General features: G+C 46.5%; 1 protein-coding gene and 1 long non-coding RNA gene across 6 annotated transcripts in view; one reads left to right on the forward strand and one right to left on the reverse strand.

Moving 5' to 3' along the window:
• FMNL2 (formin like 2) overlaps positions 1–11,303 on the reverse strand; it is a 145,494-nt gene extending 134,191 nt beyond the window's left edge. For 4 of the 5 annotated variants that reach the window (XM_034061646.1, XM_034061648.1, XM_034061647.1 and 1 more), the window contains exon 1: positions 11,081–11,197. In XM_034061646.1, coding sequence (XP_033917537.1) covers positions 11,081–11,197 — 117 coding nt within the window. Of the gene's footprint in view, positions 1–11,080 lie in introns of all 5 variants that reach the window. The other variant, XM_034061649.1, reaches the window with a different exon arrangement.
• LOC117436038 (uncharacterized) lies at positions 10,879–20,316 on the forward strand. Its single transcript, XR_004549542.1, has 3 exons — positions 10,879–11,139; positions 12,999–13,158; positions 15,582–20,316. It is a non-coding gene; the product is annotated as an uncharacterized lncRNA (long non-coding RNA).
• Positions 20,317–20,624: the final 308 nt, after the last annotated feature.

Here is a 20,624-nt window from a genome sequence, read left to right on the forward strand (position 1 = left end):
TCTGTCCTGTTGCTCAGATTCTGGGGGGCTCACAGCAATTCAGGCTTCCTTTTTCCAAAGGTAACAAGTGTATCTCTCACTCCTTATTTCCCACTGCAGCACTGTGAAGCTTGTGAATGATTCATGGATAAAAAATCCTGTGAAGTTCTTGTTTTATTTACCAAAAAGAATTCTGTACATTTGCCACACTCAGATATTCATTTACATGATCAAGAGAACAGGCATTGTACTGGAAGCCCTGATACAGAACAGAACTGTGTTTTTGCAGACACGCTGCCACTTCCCTATGTGGTGGGAGAGGATTGCTGAGAAGACAAGTCAACTTCGAGAAGATTTTAAGAAGCTGTAGTTTTTAGAGAACAAGATTCACACCAATTCATAAGAGTTAACTGTAAGCTAGATGCTATCATAGAAGTGTTATTACCAAAGGCTTAGTGGCTCAATCCATGGTGCACTCTATTAATTATCACTACATTAAACTGACTTACTCAGTTTACCAGAAGAGTGTTGTTGGCCACCAAGCAACATCTTACGCAAATGCAATGAAAAATAACCTTAGAGCCAATGCCTTTATAGCACTGGCATGTCAACCAAGCCCACAGTCCTCAATGGCATCACTACACCATGCAGCGATTTGCTTATCATTGGCTCCTCAGTAAAACTGTGAACACTGCATTTCATACTGATGGCAGGTAACGTGCTTGCCTATGAAGGTGGAATACAATTATTTAGATTTGCAGTATCAGGCTTATTACGTCTGAGAGGAGACAAATACAACAATGACCCAACATATTGGTGAGAATGTACACATACACAGAGGCTCTCATACACGCACACAACATCAAAGTGCCTATCTGACCATGCTTTAAGTTAAATATTTGTGATAGTTAATTTATTTGATCTTCTGTATTTGCAAGGCTCAGCGCTGGGCAGAAAGCCCTTTGAAGCACTCCCAAACACACTAAATTATTGGAAATGTTTGTCAGAAAACTGCTGTATAAACTCTGCCAAGCTATTGCCAATGCTTCACAGACCCTTTCAATAACGGTGCCACCCACCTCTGCTGAACAGCTGGCTTCAAACCATCAGAGGTAGGCATGCGTTGTTTGTCTGCCTCTCTTGTGGGGTGGAAAGCAAGACAAGAGAAGACAGTAAAGGGACATGCTAGAGCATCAGATGGATGTACAACCAGAATTTCTGTATTTAACAATTTGCTTCATTTTAATTGCTGGCTTCTGAAAGACTTCAGAAACTTTGCCAATTTGTGCAACCCTCTATTCTTCACTTTTGGCCTCAACTATACAGTCATTTTGCAGACAAACAAGTAACAGATGTACAGTCTATATTCACCCCAAATCCTTTTATAGTAAAATTATTTCTGGCCAAATAATACACATTAAGCAAACAAACAAAAAAAAGACACACCACTGATTCTTGGATTTTAAGATATCTGCTACAACACCCAAACACATACTAAAGAAAAAAAAAAAACAAACCCAAACAAGAATCCAGGAGCAACTTTTGCCCTCAGCCAATACCCCAAGGGCAGAGCAGCTAGAACAGACCACAGATGTCATCAGAAGGCAAGGGCAGCTTTCTGGGCTCCTACTGCCATCACCAACCACTTCTGCCCACTGGATCAAGATATGATTTCTGAAAGGGCAGGAGGACACCATTAACATTCTGTGCTGTTCAGACAACATGAAATAAGTTTCTACAGGTTTTTTTCCCCAAGGATCTTTCCAATATGGGAGTTTTCTCTGGGGCACAGATCAGGATGCACTGGCTGCCATCACCCCAGCAGTCCTAGCATATTGCAGGTCAGTCTCCAGGGGCAAGGGCCACAGGGTCCCCATGCTCAGGCATCCCCGCTTGCCTCTCCAACGCTTGAGCTGGGAAGCTGCCGGGCAAGTTTCCAGCTTATGATCAAGTACACACAGTTGGTCTCAAGAGTTGCAATACAGAGTCCTGGAGGTCCACGCATTGCACAGCACGCATCTGAGGACCATTCATGCCCAATACAATGCAACTATTATGTTGCTTTATGAATATCCTCCCCAAATATATGTTTAACGCTGCACAGTTACAGAAGACAAGCACTTGTTTTGTTATAGATCCCATGGTAAACTGAAAACCAACATATGTCAAATTTCTATGGTATGTTACTTATAACAGAGTATGGGCAAGTTAAACATCATCCAAGCGCTCATGCAATGAAACACTTGTAAAAAAAAAGTAAGACACTATTTTAGGAAGAGACAAAGCCTGGGAAAAAATTATGGTTATGTTTTTCAGTATATCTATATATAATGCTGTACATCTTGAGTTATTAAAACTACAAAACAGATTATTAATGCCAAAACAATCAGCCCAAGTGAAGCGATATTCATTTAAAGCAGGGGTGCATACCACGTACCTTCTGCCACCTACAGACCTGGAAGTCCTTTGCAGAAGTAACTGGCAACACAGCATTTCTAAGCAGCAATGCTATGAGGGTAAAAGCACAGCCCTCCAGGGTGAACTAGAGCAATCATATAAAGTCAAAGTACTAAAAACCTGCTCATTTTACTATACTGACCCTTCAGAATTGAAATTAGCAAGATGTGTTAAATGGGAAATTACTGCTTTTTTAAGCAGCTGAAAGTGCTTTTACCTGACACACAGGCTGAGTGAGGCCTTTGGTTCCAGTGATGCTGCAGCTCCTAACTGCCGGAGGCTTGGGCTAGATTTTTTTTAACTCAATTATAAATCACATTGAGTAATTTGGTGTCACTTATTTCCTACACCAAAATCCCCGATGGACTTTTCCAAACAAACAAAGAAGAAAACAAGTAATAATTCAGCTCAGTTTGTGTAAAATGTGGCTGCACACTGCTCACTGCAGAAGTCTTCCAGCGGCTGGAATGGCTGCTTCACTGCCTGCACATGCAATTTAAACTATTCCTTTTGGAACTAGCTGCTCCACAGCTAGTTTTCAGGTCTGATCTTTTGGGTACAAAAGGAAACTATGCTTACATCTCCCAGCAGTGAGAGAAAAACCTCCAGAGTGGAGTATGTTGCATCCGCAAGCACTCCAGGGGACCAACCACCACCTTGGAAAGCCTGTCTGAAACAGCCATGCCTTCTGCTGCCATGCACAACTTCCAAGGATACAGCACCCAAAAGAAACAAGGAAAAACAACTACCTGCCTTGCAGTTTTCTTTATGGCTTCCTGCACTGGAAAATATTTTGATCCTGATCATGATGTGATTAATTCAAACTCAAGAGGCAGCCCAGATGCTTAAAAATAAACTGGTACCATAGAGCATTGCTGCATTAACATGTTTTGAATAATTCATGTCATCGTGCTGTGGAGCTCTTCAGTTCCCGCTCTGTGCAAGGTCACGATGGCAGCACAGGCATGTGCTCCTCCTTGGCTTCCTCCAGGCACAGCCAGGCATCAGCATTCCCTGCCCAACCGAATCAAGCCAAGGAGAAGGTCTGCAAGTGACACAGGGGATGGCTGCAGAGATGATGGTATTACCTCCAGGCCTGTTTATTGCCTCCCCTGGAGGATCACCCTTGAAAAATGTAAGCAGGGTAAAAACCTTACCATTTATTAAACAACTTTCAATTCCTGCTATAGAAGAATGCTCTATTTAGGAGTACCCTATTAGCACTTTGATTTAAAAAGAGTTCAAGAAGAGTCAGGTTGATGACAACTTTTCACATGAAGCTTCACATTTGGTTAGGCACAAGCCAGCTCACCAACATCTGTCAGACACGTCCCCTCATACACAGAAGCACATGAGTGAGCCATGGTGTGAACAGCACTAAACTCCACTGAGGGACATCACTGACTCCTGATAACAGCTTATGCAGCAGAATCCACAGCAGAACCAGAGGTAAATTTAACTTCCCCATGCTGCAAGTCAGCACTGGGTATCAGTGCTGACATGGGACCATTTCATCTGGACGCAAGTCGTGATGGTGCCCACTGGAGCAGAAACCTGCCCCATGACACCCTTCACCAGTCCCTTCCTGCTCACACCCCCTCAAGAAGCTGCAACTCCAAAGCAAGTTTCACATAAAGAACAGTAGTTGGGTCAGCACAGAAAAGCAAAAGCGAAACTGAAATCAGTCACAGGGATTTTCCACTTCAAAAAATTAACAGTAGGCTGTATTCACGTTTGCTTCTCTGCTATCGAGTTGGAAGAACACCACCACTGAAAAAACAGCATATATGCTGAAAGCTCAAGTCTAAAAAAATGTATCTGGGGGGAGCAGGCAGGAACTGGCACTAAGTCTGCCTTTAGTAACACCCCAATGACCACACAAAAGATCAGAAAGAGAATGTCAAAGCTTGGTTTCACTTTAGGATGCATTCCAAGCTACAAATAATGAGGAAAAATTCCTGTAGGGCATCTTACTCCCTTAGCTAAGAACTGACAGACCAAGATGACAGATTTAAACCACCTTTTCTAACAGACTTGGGGGGAAAAAAACATTTTATTCAGCAGGTGCCAGCCTCAATGCAAAAGCAAAAGACTGCCTGGACCCTGTTAAGAACAGATATGGCGTTGATCCAACACAAAGCACCAGACCAGTCCTTTTTGCAACTGCAAGGAGCACCCAGCACCTAAAACCCCAGCAGGGGAAAACACTTCTCTTCTTCTCTTAAGTGGCCATACAAGCATCAAAAATGGGTTGATAATGAGCACATGCAGCTTCAGACAGCTGGTTTGTTTTAAAGTCACCTGAATAATTTACAATCTTTGTCAAATGATGCAAAAATGTAATAAAAATAATAAGTACCACCATGAACTTTTGAACAAACACATGAGGGAAATCAAACATTTGTGTCTGGTTTTGTGTTTGTGCTGGGATTTTCTATTTGGGGAAGGGGAGAGGGAGTTTCTGCAGACTTTAATACCTTTTCATACAGCATGGAAAGCTAGTGATTTGGGTTTTTTTAATGAAAGTCTAAAGGCAGACTCCAGTGGCTCCAAGTCATTCACTTGTCAATCAAAAACAACTCAATAGCTACTGTTTTATTTAAGATCATCTTGTAAATTCTGAATTTCACTTTGCACCTCTTTCAAGTTCTTTCTTCAGCAGCACCCATTACATCCCCATTACACACCATGGCAGAAGAGACCATTTAACACTTCAGGGCCAAGTTTTGCATGACCTTGCTTGTGAAGACAAAATAAAACGAATAAAAAACAAACAAAACCTTACCTTGAACACGAGGTTAAGAAAGTTGACAGAAATGCTTAACAAAGCTTTAATGCACTGGAGGAAAGATGATGTTGCAGCCTAGAGAAAAAGACAGGGGAGCCTGCTAGCTCATGCTCAGCAGGAGGAATTCAACACCTGCAGAAGTGATCACTCCATGAGCCCAAGGGTCACTGCACACAAGCCATCCCAGAGGCAGGGAGCAACCAGGAACCACACCATGAGCTAACCCCACCAACACTGCGCAAAGGCCTGTCCACTTCCCAGAAGAAACATGGGACTTCAGCCACCAAGCACAGCATCTACGGGGTCCTCCCCAGATTCCTGCACAGCAAAGGAGCTGCAGATGGGAAGCAGGGTCTGTACGGCAAACAAACCCTGTGTACACTTAAAGAGAGAAGAGAAAAAGAAAGCATCCTGCCAAGTTTGTAGAAGTACAAGTTTCTCACCCCATTTGGTTTTCCACCTTAAGCAGTTGATTGACCCACTGTTGTTCACATTAGACAAAAGCACAGGGTAATTTGGAAGGAAATACAACATGATGATGATGGGTTTATAGAGCACACAGCACAAAACACTTAGAAAACCTCTATGCCATCATTACCATAACTGGGTTTGCAGATTGAGGCTTTAACACCCACCTGAAGCAGCAGGCCCTTTGGGGAGAGGGATCCAGCCCCACTGCTTGGGCATAAAATGGCTATCCCTTTCACCTGGGTCTTTTGATAAAAAGCTGACTACTTTCTCTCAGGCTATTCAGAGCTTAAGAACCAGTGACACACGCAGTCTGACAGAATGGGTTCATACCTCCATCACTGGAGCCCAATATATAAAGATTATTTTGTATGGAAAAACGGTACACAGAAAAATACATGCATCTACATCATCTTAGCTATTTTTTAAAGTCTTCCAGGTTTCCAGGATCTGAAATAAATTTTAGGAATGTGACTAATTTGCTAGTAGCTAAATACCCACTACAGTATCCTCATATTCCACTCAAAAAAAAAAAACAGTTTGACAAAAATATTCTCCTGTGATGTCTAGGTGGAAAAACTTACAAATGCCATCTACTGATTTACAAAGCAGCTTGACAGATATGTCACCACCAAGTAATACTTCTCTCTGCAAGCTCAACTCTTTAGAAATATATACATACAGAACAATGTGCTTTATCAGATTGTTTCTTCAAGCAAAAGGTGTCATTGATTGAATAATTTAAATACCTTGAGGAAAGAGCCCAGTGGTAGAGTCTGTCAGAGATGAAGCCTGAACAACAGGTCTTTCCAATATCTGAATTTTAGAAACTCCCTTCTCCTGAAGATTGCTCTTAAATCTGATTTTAGTGTCTCCCAACTTCCATAGCATTGCTTTAAAATTCCACAAAACTAACTCAAGTTACCCTGACAGGAAAGTAAAGGATCTCAACTGAAATTCATTCCAGGAGAGTTCTGTTAAATTTAGGAATTACAACAAAGAAGCCAAGTGCTTCACCATCCCCACTGAAGCAAGGGAACTAATACTACCTCGTAGTATCTCCTGCAGCCATGTCATGCTCTTTAATGATTTGCAGACTCTAAACCATGCATATTATAAAACAATGCATAATATATTCGATGGACGATTAGGAAGAGGAATGGAAAACAGCTGGAAAATGTTACAGAGTTTTCACACTAAGCTTTCAAATTCTTCAGCGATAGACACTAAAACTTCCTTGACTGGTATGGAAAATGATGCTTAGACAAAATCCACAATGAAGAAGGAAATTCTAGTGAAACAAAGAAGCTCCTCTGAGCAAAGCCTCATGTGAATGCAACAGAAGCAGAGATGATGTGCTGCCTCTAACTAGGTACCATTATGTTAAACTGAGGACAGAGCACAGCAGGGCTGGGAGTGGGGCAACAGAAACACCTCTTTCCTCCACATTTTCCTCACGCTTCAGACCCCTCTCTCTATCCTCCAGGACTGGGCACAGAAGACTCCTTTGTAAAATAAAACACCACTTGGTGGGGGTAAAAGGATATTTCCTGTTAACCTCACTGCAGATTTGTAATCCAACAGTCAAATTATGTCAATCACAGCTCATTAGGCAACAGTTTACCCTGCCAACTCTTTCCTGGCTGCTTCCTCCAAACCACGTGTCATTTGCAAACGTGCAACCCCGTTACCAGTTCAGAGAAAGACCACCCTGCTGCAGGAGCTGGAAGCCTGAGTTTTACCCCGCATCTCCAAACACATGACTCCCTACAACAGTGCCATAATGTCTACAGACACATTCGGCACTCTTGGTTTGCAATGGCACTCATGCATGCTGAGCAATGGTTCTCTATGCAATAAACTAGGGTTGGTTACTAGAATTCATGATTTATGCACTCTTCCCCTATGTGTCCCTATGATAAAGCCAGGAAAAGAATCCAACATAGCTGAGAAGGAAAAGCAAGCATGGTGGGGAAGGGGCAACGGTGGGAGGTTCCTACAGGCTGCAACTTGAGTGCTGGCAAACTCAAAGTCAGTGCTACAGCTGGGATTCTACTCTCAGCTTATCCAGCACCCCTCCTGGGCAAATTGGGAACTTGGTGGCAATAACACGCCTTCACTTTCCTGGACTTTACACTCTCGCATAGACTTTAAGGGAGTTATTTCATACATTCCACCAAAAGAGGAGAATTTTCATCAGTTTGAGAGGATGGAAGAAACACTTGGCTTACAGACAAAAACCTGGATCTCTCTTGGGTTATCTTCCACATTTTTCACTTTGAAGTACAACCATCAAATACAATGTCTTCTTGAAACACGTAGACAGACCCTGCTCCTCACTAGCAGAGACAAGCACAAATCTCAACACAACAAACAAGCCAGGGTAGCACATTCACTGCACCAGTCCCAAAACCAGTACCATGAGACACAGATCCACAGGGAAAATCCTCTCATGTCATCTGTCCAGCAGGCCAACAGGTGTGACACAGCCAGACCTGGCATTGCTGTCCTTCACCTCAGTTGGGCACTGCCATACACAATCTCAGTGCATCCTCAGTAATGCCAATAGCGTGATTACAGACTGGGGGAGTGTATCAGCACAGTCAGATTTGAGAGCTTCACCAAAAAAGTATGACCTGGAGCATTTCCCATCATCTCCTGCAATTTATGCACCTCAAACCTCAAAGAGCGAGGCTAACCAAGGAAGCAGCAAGGTGACCATGTATGTTTGAAGCGGACAAGCTACTTCACCAGAGACCTTCCTCAAGACTAAGTCTGCTAACAACCCAGCAAGTGCAAGCCAGCACACACATGCAGCACCTCCAGGTGCACTGCTGCTCATCCACCCCTTTGCTGAAGGGACCACAGAGATCCTGCAGATCAGGAGAGTATGTTCAAACTGAAAAAAATAAAACAGTCAATTGTTGTGGCATGTGCTGTAAAAACATGGCCAACCTGTGCTCCCCTCACAGACATGGATGTGTTTAAGAGGGCTATGGCTCACTGTGCTGGTTCTGCACAAGGAGAAAAGAATAAAACCTGAAAATAGTTTTGTGACACTGCACAGGAGGAACCTTTCCCGCACGGCCCCACTATTTACACACAGAAACAAACCACTCAACATGATGAATGTACCCGCATGAAGCTGCACCTCAACCAAGCTGCATGTTCATCAATGTCAAGAACAGTCTTGGAAACTTCATGAGTGGTACAAAAATTGCTACTGTCAGCAAAGCCCTTCAGGACCTCAACAGGGCTCTCCAAGTGCATAAGCAATGCCCATGCCAGGCTAATTTAAGGCAGCATGTAAAGAAGTTAAGATTTACTCGTATAACCTTCAGCATCTTCATACTCTCATCTCCTGACTGATCCTTTCTCCCTACAGAAAATATTCCTCATCTTTTTCCCCAACCATCATTCCTTTCTCATTAATCCCTGCTCTTCCACTGTCTACCCCATTCTGGGGTTTGACCAGTGGCACAGTCATGTTCCCCTCAGAGCCACAGAGAAAACAAAGTAATAACAGCCTAGGAGTTCATTCTTTCATAAACTGGTCAGATATTTCCTGGAAGCTGCAACAAACCCCAGCCATCCTCAGCTGGCTTCAAGAACAGGCTGAAGGCAATTTTGGGCTGTTACAGCAGTAGTGTTTCGGCCCCATCTCACAGCTCCTCCCGATGGGAGCACAGCATCCAACACCGCATTTGTACAGACATGCATCTGCATGGCCTGCCTCCCCCTCCAGCAAAGCTACAGCATTCGTCCTCTGACCCTTCATTTAAATCCATCTTCTAAAAACAGATGCCATCCACTCCTTTCAAGTACCTCAGAAATTACAGACATAATCCTGTTATCTTCCATATTTACGTTATATGTATCTAATGCACTATGCTTTGCCAAATGATGCCTCTTCCTTGTACTGATCTCATCAATCGGTTCTAACTCAAACCCACTAATTTTCTCCCACAGACCATGCACACAGATTAAGCCAGGCACCCTTTCAGTAGGCTTAGATTAATCAAAACCTGATTTTAAGCCATGGCGCTGCTTGTGGGGACATCTTCCACCTGCAAAACTGCAAGGCAGGATCGGGCTTTTTCCACTGCGACTAATAATCGTAACATCTCACTCACCATTTGGCTCGTCAGTGGGGGTTCTGACTGAATAGGCTTATTCTTTTCTTAGACATGATAATCTAATTGGGTCTAACTAGAAATAATCCCCAACACACACCAGTTTGTGAATCCTCACTCAGCACCAGGAGTATTTAAAATACCAGAGGGGTTGCTGATATGGGAATTACTCTTGCAACAGCTCGCCTTGCTGGGTTTCACATGGCATTAGAGGGAACGCAGGGCACGGCATGCACATGGGTTTTATTCGCTCTCCTGACCTTGCTTCTGTTTTTCATATTAAACGTTGGTCAGAAGTAAGAAACACATGGAAAAACAGATGGGTCGCGATAATCTACTCACAACACTTAGGTACCTAGAAAACAGGACGTTTGCCCAAAACACTCCCATGCAACACCAATGGAATCACTGTCTTTGCCTGGTAAGGTCTCCTTTGGCTGTGATCTTAAACACCCAGTCCATCGAGCTGCTCAGAAGGGAAAGGAATGGAATGAAGACCAGAGCTCGACAGGACCGCCGGCAGCTCAGAACCAACCCGGGTGAACCGTACACACGTGCTAGGGACTGGGGGGCAGGAGGACCAGTGTGTCCACGGGACGCATCGCCCCACAGCCGGCCGGGGGGCACGGGCTTCTCACAGCCCGGGCTCCTGGAAAGGGCCAGGCCGAGGCGAGGCCGCACCACGGGCTCCGCATCTGTCCGCCCGCTGCTCTCCGCCGACGGCCCGGGCCGGCACCGCCACAACCCGCCGCGGGCTTTGCTCTCCCGGCTGCTCCTCACAGGTTCGCCCGCGAGGAGGAGCAGACCCGGGCGTGTGGGAACCGCCTCGGCTCGGGGGAAGGCGGCTCTTCGGGGGCTCCCGAGACAAAGAGCCGCAGCCGGCACACACGCCTGGCCCCGCTCCACTGCCCTCCCACCCCCCTCTGCTGCGGCCCCGGCCCCGTCCCGCCGCCTCCGGCTGGGATGCGGGCGACACCGTCCCGCGGAGCCCACCTGTGCCACCGGCCCCGGCGGAGCCCGGGCGGCCGCGCCGCTGAGGGGAGAGCGCGGCGGGGCAGTTCCCGTCTCAGTCTCCAACTTTTCCCCGGCTCCCAACCACGCAGCAGCCGCACCCCGCGCACGGCCCCGGGCCAGGAGCGGGGCCCCCAACTCTTCATCAGCCCCTCCGCGGAGGCCCGCGGGCGGGCAGCAGAACGCGACGCCCTCTCCCAGGCGGCCCGACCCGCTCCCCACAGACAATGGGACCGGCACTCACCAGGACCACTGCGAAGCGCTCCTCCAGCTCACCAGGTTCGGGCATGGGCAGCTTGAGAGGTACGCTGTGCGCCCTGAACTCCGTTTGCTGCGAGTCCACGCTCCCCGCGTTGCCCATGGCGGCGGCGGCGGCCCCTCCGCGCTACCTCCGCGCTCCGCGCCGCCGAGCCAGGCGGGCTCCGCGCCCCGCGGTCGCCCTCTAGCACCGACGGCGGAACGCGGCGCCGCCGCCCGTCATGGCTCGCCGCCCTCGCCCTCCCCCCGGGGCGGGCTCGCTACGGCTCCGGCTGCGGCTCGGCGGCGGCTCCCCCGCATGCCGCCCCGCGGCCGGCACGGCCCGCACAAAGCCCCGCTCCGCCCCCGGCCCGGGGCGCGCTGGGACTCGTAGTCCCACCGCCGTCCGGGGGAGGGCCGGCGGGGAAGTGGCTGGCTGTGGGGTTGGCGGGGGCCTTGAGGGTGGGTGGGGGCTGAGGCGACCCCTCGGCGTCCATTTTCCCTCGGCGGGTTGCGCTGTCCCCACAAGTCAGCCCGCCTGTCGCTGGCTACCCCCAGCCTTGCCCGTGGGGTCTGCGTGTGCGGGGCGGTCGGGCCCGTGGTGTGCACCTCCAGATGCATGCAGTGGTGTTGCACTGAGGGACACCGCTTTCTGTGGCTCAGGGGCCTGTTGGCTTCGAATGGCGGGGAAGCCTTCTGTACACTGAGGGGTTCCAGGAGCTGCGGCCTTGCTTGCTGCCCCCACAGTCCACACCTTGATTTAGTGATACTGGAACAGCAGGATGATCAGTCTCAGGGTGTCGCCACCCAAACAAATCCGTAATCGAAACAACGAAGCCTCAGCGTAACCGGGAGGATCATCTTCCTCCCAACCGTATCAAAGCTGCCTGGTCTTCACATGCTATTTATCATTTCTTTATCGTTCCCTTCAAGGGCTCTCTAGCATGGTATTTAAGCATTGTGGTGGTTAAACCCAGACCCCACTAATGCTTTAACCTGCACCATGTGCAGAGGCCGAGTCAAAACACCAGCACCAGTGGCATGGTACCTCAGTACCTATATCCAGTTTGGGGAAATTCTGCTATGCAGCTTGAGATGCTATCAACCTGTATGGTGGCTGTGTTGCCTTGCACTTACATCTGGCTTATTCTCCAGTGCAAGACCTAATTCCTGTCATGTTCGTGGTCCCCCCCCCCCCCCAGTCCATATCTCATTGCCTTACATTAACATTTGATTATCTTTCCAGAGAAGAATGATTTTCACTCAGCTTTCACCTTCACAATGACACTCCTACTGCTGTTTCTCCTCCTGATCATCACTTCAGTCCGATCCTACTTTGTCATCCCAGGGAGGGGTGTGCATGTGTGCCACTTTGGCGCTCTGCATTGTGCCAGCTCACAATTACAGATAAAGCTGCAAACACTGTTAAGGGCTCTCCATGATTATCTGTAAAGTTCTGCCTTTTGCTGCCAGCTAGTTCAGGGAACTCAGCAAATCTCATGAATGAAGATACACGATGATTTACTAGTGCTGCTACCTGGCAGCTAGCGGTAAACGTACCAGTGCACTCTGCAGTGGGATTTGTATGAATTTCTGCTGTGATGTGGAGGCGTTTCTGATTTTGCCTGATAGGAGATGGTAACTATCTACATGGAGATTAACTGGGGTGGGGGAAGGCAAAAAGATAAACATTATTGTTTAGAAAATTACCATTTCCTAATTTTTGTTATCTGGGATGACAGTTGTCTTAGAGGCACAGCTTACAAAGCTGCTACAAAAGCAACATGCTGGGAGTCATGTCCTGCAACACACACTCCTGCAGAAAAAACCCAAGGAAGTGACAGTACACTTTTCTCTGTGTGTCCTCTAAACCTCTAAATTCAATGCAGTAATTCTAATTAAACAAGGATGTAATACATTCACAGCTGGAATGGTGAGCAGCACACCCTGTCCTGGCTTGCACCTCACCAGGGCACCTTGCCCATGGAGCATCAGCCGGCACAGGACTTGGCCTGGGACCCTGAGTGATGCTGAAGGTGTGGATTCCTGCTCCACAGGTGCCAGGGAGGGTTACTCGAGAGACAGGTGAGAATTTCATGTAACTCTTTTGTTAAAAGCCTAAAATTCTTGCAGTATCCTCACTAAACAAAGTTTTAAAATCCTGGACAGTTCTTGGGAGTTAGTGTTACCATCAATAGTGAGGGAATTAGTAACAGATACTTTGCCTGATGTCTTTTATCTAAGACTATCACAATTCTTTGAAAGATTAATCAGTTAATTAAGCTGCTGTGAGATAAAGGAGCATTGGACTATCACAGATAACAGAGGAGGGTCAGGGCACTGAAGACAGTCTCTAGCCAGGGATCCTTCACTCTTCCAGCAGCAGATTGCCAGCTGTGCTGAGCAGTCACCGTTCCCCAGGCTCCTTGTGTGGAGCAGGGTGCCTGAAGCTGAGCACTGCAAACCAGGAGTCACCCACCATCAGCCCTCAGCTCCCTTTCAAACCCAGCAGCAAACGCAGTGCTGAAGTGTCGCAGCTACAGCAGTTACGTAGTATAGGGAATCGTTACTTGCTTTACATTGCCTACAGGAAAAGGAACATGATACAGCTTTGCAGAGAAACCTGAGTGTCCTGTTAATTACCTACAACAAACTTACTCCAATAATGAGGAGTCCTGGCATTTTCCAGTCAATACCTCCCACCGTGGAAGCACTTGTGAGCCTTAGTTTTCTGAATCAAGGGGATTTCTAAGTCACTCTGAACAAAGGGAGATGTTCGGGGACTGGGAGCTGCTGCTAGCCATGCATACCTGGGAAAGGTTAGGATAATTGCAGGGCAAACTGGATTCTTTGGCTTACATTTAGGCAAGAAGCCAAAGGCAGCTCTGAGTTGTGCTATGAGGCATATTCAGTTAAAAACAGACTTGCAAAATTTTTAATGAAATTAACCATCATTTATGGTGATGGTTTATGCAGTAGTGCAAAGGAAAGGGATTCTTTTAAAAGAACAAGATGATTTTGGGGCAATTTGTTGTGGTCTGTAACTGGGATGTTGACATTTGCAAATGTCAAAATTAGTGTGGCAACATTGCTAATTAAAAAAAGGCACCTACCTGGCTCACACTTTAAGCTAAAGAGTCTATTCTGGGATCAAAATTAATAAACAAGACCTTAATTTTTGCATTTATTAATTAAAATCAGATACACAATGTGTAATTTATAGAGCTCATACCAGGCACCTCTGCAGCTCATATTGGGGGATGGCCACTAACGATTAATGGCTGCACCAGCTCTGCAAGGCCCTTTGCCTTGTGCACATGTGGAATTTCACTGGTGAATGAGACAAATACTTCTCAGCCTTTACTGAATCTAACCAGTACGTCTGTTTGTCACCGACATCTCCACAGTGAAACAAAGATGGACATTTGGGGCCAAGTCCTCTTCTGAACCAGCATTCTATGGAAGAAACTCCAAAAGTAAAATAAGATTGTTTTATGAACGCTCATGTTCCCCCATTGCTCAGCATTTCCAGACAGATCCTGAGCTGACACTTCAGTGAAGTTCCAAGTGATCTGATAAAATGTTCTTAAAGCTGGAGGGTCAGGCTTTAATAAATAGTTAGATCCTAGCTCAGCAGTGGTAAAGGTAGTACTCATTCAGAATAAAGACGTAGTGCAACCATAAACTCCCATCACGAGAACTGAGCAGTGTACACTTAAGAAGAGATTACTGATTGTAGCGCATGAGCAGCTGACCTTGCCTAGACAGCTACAGAGGACTTGTTCTGCAATAAATGTAAAAAAAAATAAATAGGCTGCTTTCTGAGACCAGTTTTTTCAAGGAAAATTGGCTTCTGCCAGGATTTTCTGATGACAGGAAATAAATATTTGCTAGTCTTTATCCTCATGCACATCTACTGTCAAAGAAGGTGAGGTTTCACTTCAGTTCATCATGTTTTACCTAGCACGACATGTCTGCTATCTACTTCAGTGCCTGTTAGTCTTTTATTTATAGCAGTTTCCGACAAGTACCAGAAACCTGCCTTATCTAGCCTCAACAGATTATAGAAATAAGTTGCAAAATAATGGTCAGGCCTGTTAGCCTTAGTGTTATTGTAGGTTATCTTAGAACAGCATGCATTTTTTTGAGAATTAATGAAATACAAATCTAAAAACCACCTGGAACCTTTCTAAAGGACATTACCGATTGCAGTATCGACACCTTTTCTGCAGCATGTTCAGCACATAAAGCCTCATTGGCTTTGATCCTACCCTCTGCCACATAGGTGGCCATGTCTGTCTTCTACTGTCTCTTTCCATGCCTGTGTTCACATCCTCATTGCACAATTGCTGTTTCTGCATCTTGTGCTGAGATCGGAGCTGATGATAACAGATGGAAATACTGAGTCCGAGTACACAGAGTTATTAGGTTCACATATTATTAGTCCTCTGATTTTTCTCTGTCTCCTAGAAATCAAATTATTAACTTTGAATCTGATTTACTTGCAGCAGCTATGCTCTGGTTTAACTGTGCTGACGTCCACTTACTTCCAACACTTGCTTGTGCAGATCAGATGCAGCTTCATCAAAGCAAACTGTGATGTCAATTGTGATGAGATCAGCCTCCATTTTCTGCTCAAGACCACTCCTGTAGCACCAGCAAGCACTAAATATCACATCCAGATCTCCTGCAGGAAGGGTGCATGCAGTTACGCCCGCCTAATCCAAGACCAATTGATCTTTTCAGTCTTGCTACTTTTTCCCAAGGCACAGGGACACCTCCCAGCCTGTGGCACTGGACTGGCAAGCCTGAAGCCAGGCTGTGTGCAAGGCCCACACCAAGCGTGGAATGACACACAGCAACTTGCAACAGGATTAAGTGCAACCCTGACAGTACTGCTTTTTCTCAGCTTTGAGGAGAAGTGCCATGTGGAAATACTTAGCACAATGATTTTGCATCTTCCTTCTGATTTTTGAGTTGTTGCTTGAAAATACATAGGCTTAATTGGAAATGGAGGGACATGTGTGCAAGGGCAGCATGGCAAGGGGAATGGAACAGGGCTCAGCAGTGAGATCTCCTGCTAGTCTGGAGAGTGCTTTTCAGAGGAAGCCTAAGCAGATGTGTTTAACAGAAAAGCTGCAGTAATGGCAAACAGCCCTGTTTCTGCCACTGCCGGTATACTGACCTGGATTTCTGAGATGTAAAGTAAGGCCCCCATACTCATTTGCCATGTCTCTGTCGGGCCCACGTATAGTTTTCTGCCCACTAACTAGACAGAAGGCAAGGCTTTGGAGTCAGCTCGTCCCACCTGGCTGCTTTAATGCAGCACCTGGAACACATGTGTTATCTGACTCTTCACGCGGGCACCTAGCGCCTGATGTTGTCCTTAAATGCTTGTGCCTTGTCCTGATCCTGGTGCATGCTGCTGCCATCTGTTCAAACCAGTGGATACCCCATAGATAGCACTTCCTTTTCCTTTTTTTCTTTTTTCCCTGTAAAAGCAAATGGGGTGTGCAGTCTGTGATCCCTTCCTTCTCCTTTGGAGAGAAGTCTGGTGGGAAGAGCAGACACAGGATCACAATACCATGATGGAGGTCTGATTTTTGCAGCAGCTTTTGCATCAGCCCTGCCTGGACTCTTATCTCACAGCACCGTCCACCTTCACAAGCATCCTACGGCTGCAGTGGTGAAGAGCTGCATTTGAGGGAGCGAGTCTCTTGCCTGAAGACCCAGGTGCCTGCAGTGGCACCATACAGTTGAGGTGAACCTTGGAGAAGGATGAGCACAGGACCCCCACATTCCCCTGCCTGTAGTCCAGCATAGACCAGCAGTAGTCCAGCCCCAGATCAGCACTGGAATGGCTCCTGAGAAAATGCCTCCAGCAAGCCCAGCTCCCTCTGCCTCCAAGCCAGAGGTAGAGGAAGCATGCTGCCCACCACCCCGCTCAGGCCTGACGACCTCCAGGATCTTGTCAGGTAGGAGCAGTGCAGGATCCTGTTAATTTTTAAAGGTGAGGCCACACTGTTTTGGCAGAACTGAGGTTGTTCTTCTCAGTCAAGTGCAAACCTGCCTGGCACCATGGGCTGCTGAGGACTCAGTCCAGTTTGTTTTTAGTAAAGCTCAGATTCTTCTTCTCCAGACAGCTAGTCTGAATGATTTGCTACAGTTTGGAGAAAGAATCAGTTATAGAAAACAGCACAAGCATTTGTTCTGTGGGATGTAGTACAGAGGTGTCTGCTTTTAAAACGTCCCCGAGAGAGGCACTTATGAAAACAGGGTACTTGCTCATCTGTTACACTTCAAGAAATTAACAAAAACTAAGGCTAAAACATTCCATGCACTGGAAATAAGAGGAAACAGATTTGTGATCCTCACTCAGCCTGTATCTGTGCACACCAGAGAAGCTCCCAGAATATGCACTGACAAAGAGATGTGTGGTCAATGTACATTAAGCTTCCTGCTATGGTGGGCTGCCTGGTGGAGGAGGTGAACTGCTGAGCAGGGTCTGAACACTGGCAGTGGCTCACAGCCTGCAAATGCAGTCACATTAAAGCAAATGACAAGCCACCAAAGCAGAGCTAATGGGACATGGGGGTCTCCCCAGCATGAGGAACCCAGCTGCCACACAACCTGAACACCCTGCCTCTTCCCTTCTCCCTCTTCCCAACATGTTGTAGATAACTTGAGCATCACACATGGAAACATAATGCAAAGGCTGGGGCAGAGGATCCCCCAGAAGAGCAGTGGACAGTGAGAGGGCACCGAGCACTCCATTTGCCTCAAAGCCCTTGATAGCATCACAGCCTCCAGCCCACAGCCAGTGCTCACCAGAGGAACCCTTGCGTGTGCACCCACCCTGTACTAGGGTGGTGAGAAGAGCCTGTGATGGTGACATCCAGAGCAAGCCATGGGATTTCTGTGTTCAGCCTCATGCCATCTCACTCATGAGTAAATGTAACACAAGTGTTATTTTCTGGTATGATGCACCCTGGCCAGGAGCTCATTCATGATTTATTGACAGAAAGGCAAGCGGACAAAACACAACTTCTGAATTCCCAGAAAGGCAAAGAATTGTAAATGCTAATGAAACTGAGATAATGGAGCAGAAAATAATGGAAGAGAATGAGTCAAAAGTTAATAACTCTTATATTTGAATATAAAGCCGCACTTCCTGAACTCAGATGGAGTCAGAGGCTAGAGTAGATGTGTGTCTGTGTGCCTGTCTTTCAGCTTTAAACTGGCTGTAAAAACCATAGCTAGGACAGAATAATTTAATACAGGGACATTTTCTAACCTTTATGGACTGTTATTATTAATTGCAAAAAGATTTTTCTCTTTTTTTTTCCTGGGGCAGCTATCAGTGTGTGGAGTGGAGGGGCTGTATCTGAATACAGCCTCAGCCCTCAGCCTCATCTCCTCAGCCCTCAGCTGGCTCATCGCTCCAAGCGACAGCCATGGGACAATGCTGGTCATTGTGCCCACAGCAGCAGAAAAGCTCCGTGTGCTTCCACACAGGCTTCAGACAGAAATGCCCCACAAGTTTCCATTGTTTTTCCACCAAAAGCTCTTGACAAAGAACTCCCAAGGATGGTTAGGCAAGAGGAATAAAATTAATTTAATCTTTTCAGCTGATAGAAGTTGTTTAGAAGCCTTAAATGGGTTTCAGAACTCATGAGAAAAATATGGATTTCAATTTACAGGACTGATTAATAACATTTGTCTCCCAGCAAAGCAGGGGGAGGGGGAAGATTTCCAAGAGCAAGGTTTGTGCAGTCACTGGAAATACCTTTTCCAGACCTTGCACTTTAAAGCATGTTTCCTGATCTCACCATCTCTCTGTCAACATCTTGCAGTGGTCAATGGTCCCAGCAGTGCTGTTGCTGAGCATGGCCCCCACCTCAGCCCTCCCTTCCCATGCAGACATCAGGGCAATGCAGGGCTGGCAGTGCTGCAGCCCTCTCTTTGCTTTTGTTTTAAATTTAGGGTCTGTTCTGCATTCCCCAAGCAAAAATGTTGCTTGCACCCATTTCTACATCCCTGAGAGCTGGAGCATGAGCTTTCCTGGGAATGCTTTCCACCGCTCACCAAACAAGCAACCCTGTGAAGGTGGGGATGGCTTCTCTGTGTGTAGCTGTAGCCTGTGAAGTCCCACCTGCTCCTATGGTGTGACCAAACTGGTGTGACTGTCTTTACCTCTAACACCCTATTTGTAGTGGATACTGATTTGAGATTCATCAGGCTCAGCTGATAGCTTTTCAGGGTAGCAAAAAGCACTGCTGTGTGAGCTCAGGTACACAGATCTAGAGTTCCTCAGCTGTCCAGCAAGCTTGCTGGGAGCTGGACACTTGGATGAGTCACTGCTTTGCTCCTGCCTGTGTCCAGCAGGTCCATTTCCCTCCAGGTCCCACAGTGAAAGGTTTTGTTCTGATGCTAAATTGAACGAAAGGTCAACCATGTGAGTTTTCCCATAAAAGAAAGATTTCCCCTTTCCAATGAACTCTAAACATCTCAACTTCTATTACAAGACAAGGATAACAGAAGTTCACACTGAATTATTTACTGCTTTAGTGAAACAGGGGACTGAAGGCAGACTGGCTCACTTTGGCTGAACTCAAGCAAAAGTGAAATGATGTTAGATGCAGGAAGCATGAAGACAACTTGCTGCATCTTTAATAGCTGTTTTAAGAAGCCAGCTGTGGGGGGACCGGAGATACCAGCTGATACGGCTTCTAACATCCCTGTTTCTTTCTGGCCCACTGTACAGCTATGTCTGATGATTGCAGTTGTGTGTGTCTTTTAATGCTGCCATGAATACCAGCATCACCTTTGAAAGGCTCATCCCAAACCCTCCTGCCTCTGGAGACATGCTTGTGATGTTGGTTGGCTGGGGTTCAGGGACAGCATCAAGGTAACCCCTCCCTCAGAGATCTTGTGCTCCCAGCCAGCAACAAGACACTTTATATGAGGAGCTTTGAAAAGTATGATGGTGGTGTAGTCCTGTACCGGCTCACACACGGTTTGTTTCAGAACAAAGCAAGGAACAAACACTAAAGCACTGCTTCAGAGCCCACTGCGTGCTCTGCTCTTGTTACCAGCAGCAGCTGCACAGCTGGAAGGACTGCACCGTGTCCTTGACTGTCTGCACTTTCGGCTGACAAGGCGGAGGAGCTCACAGCACCACCTCCCTGGGATAAAGCCATATGACAGAGAAGGCTGTTTTCTGAATTTGTGCTAACACAATTAAAGCACATTTCCTAGAAAACTGGATGAGGTGACAGTCTCTTTTGTGCATGGCTCAAAACTCAGGCTAAATTAAGACGTGTGCATGTGAGTGCCTGCTCTATTTTTTTTAAGGCACGTGCCTGCATATGTGTGCATGTTAGAACTACAACCTTTTTAATGTTTCAAAGGAAATGAAGCTGTTGCTAGAGAAAATATTTACAGATGGATAGCAGTCGCTACATCCTTTTGGCTGGTGTTTGAATGCTTGCATTGCAAATCATATCATTCCACTGCAAAACCAGGCCAAGCTAGTAATTATTGTTTGGGAT

The sequence above is a fragment of the Melopsittacus undulatus genome, chromosome 4, assembly GCF_012275295.1.
Source record: "Melopsittacus undulatus isolate bMelUnd1 chromosome 4, bMelUnd1.mat.Z, whole genome shotgun sequence".
In the NCBI taxonomy this organism is placed as follows: Eukaryota; Metazoa; Chordata; class Aves; order Psittaciformes; family Psittaculidae; genus Melopsittacus; species Melopsittacus undulatus.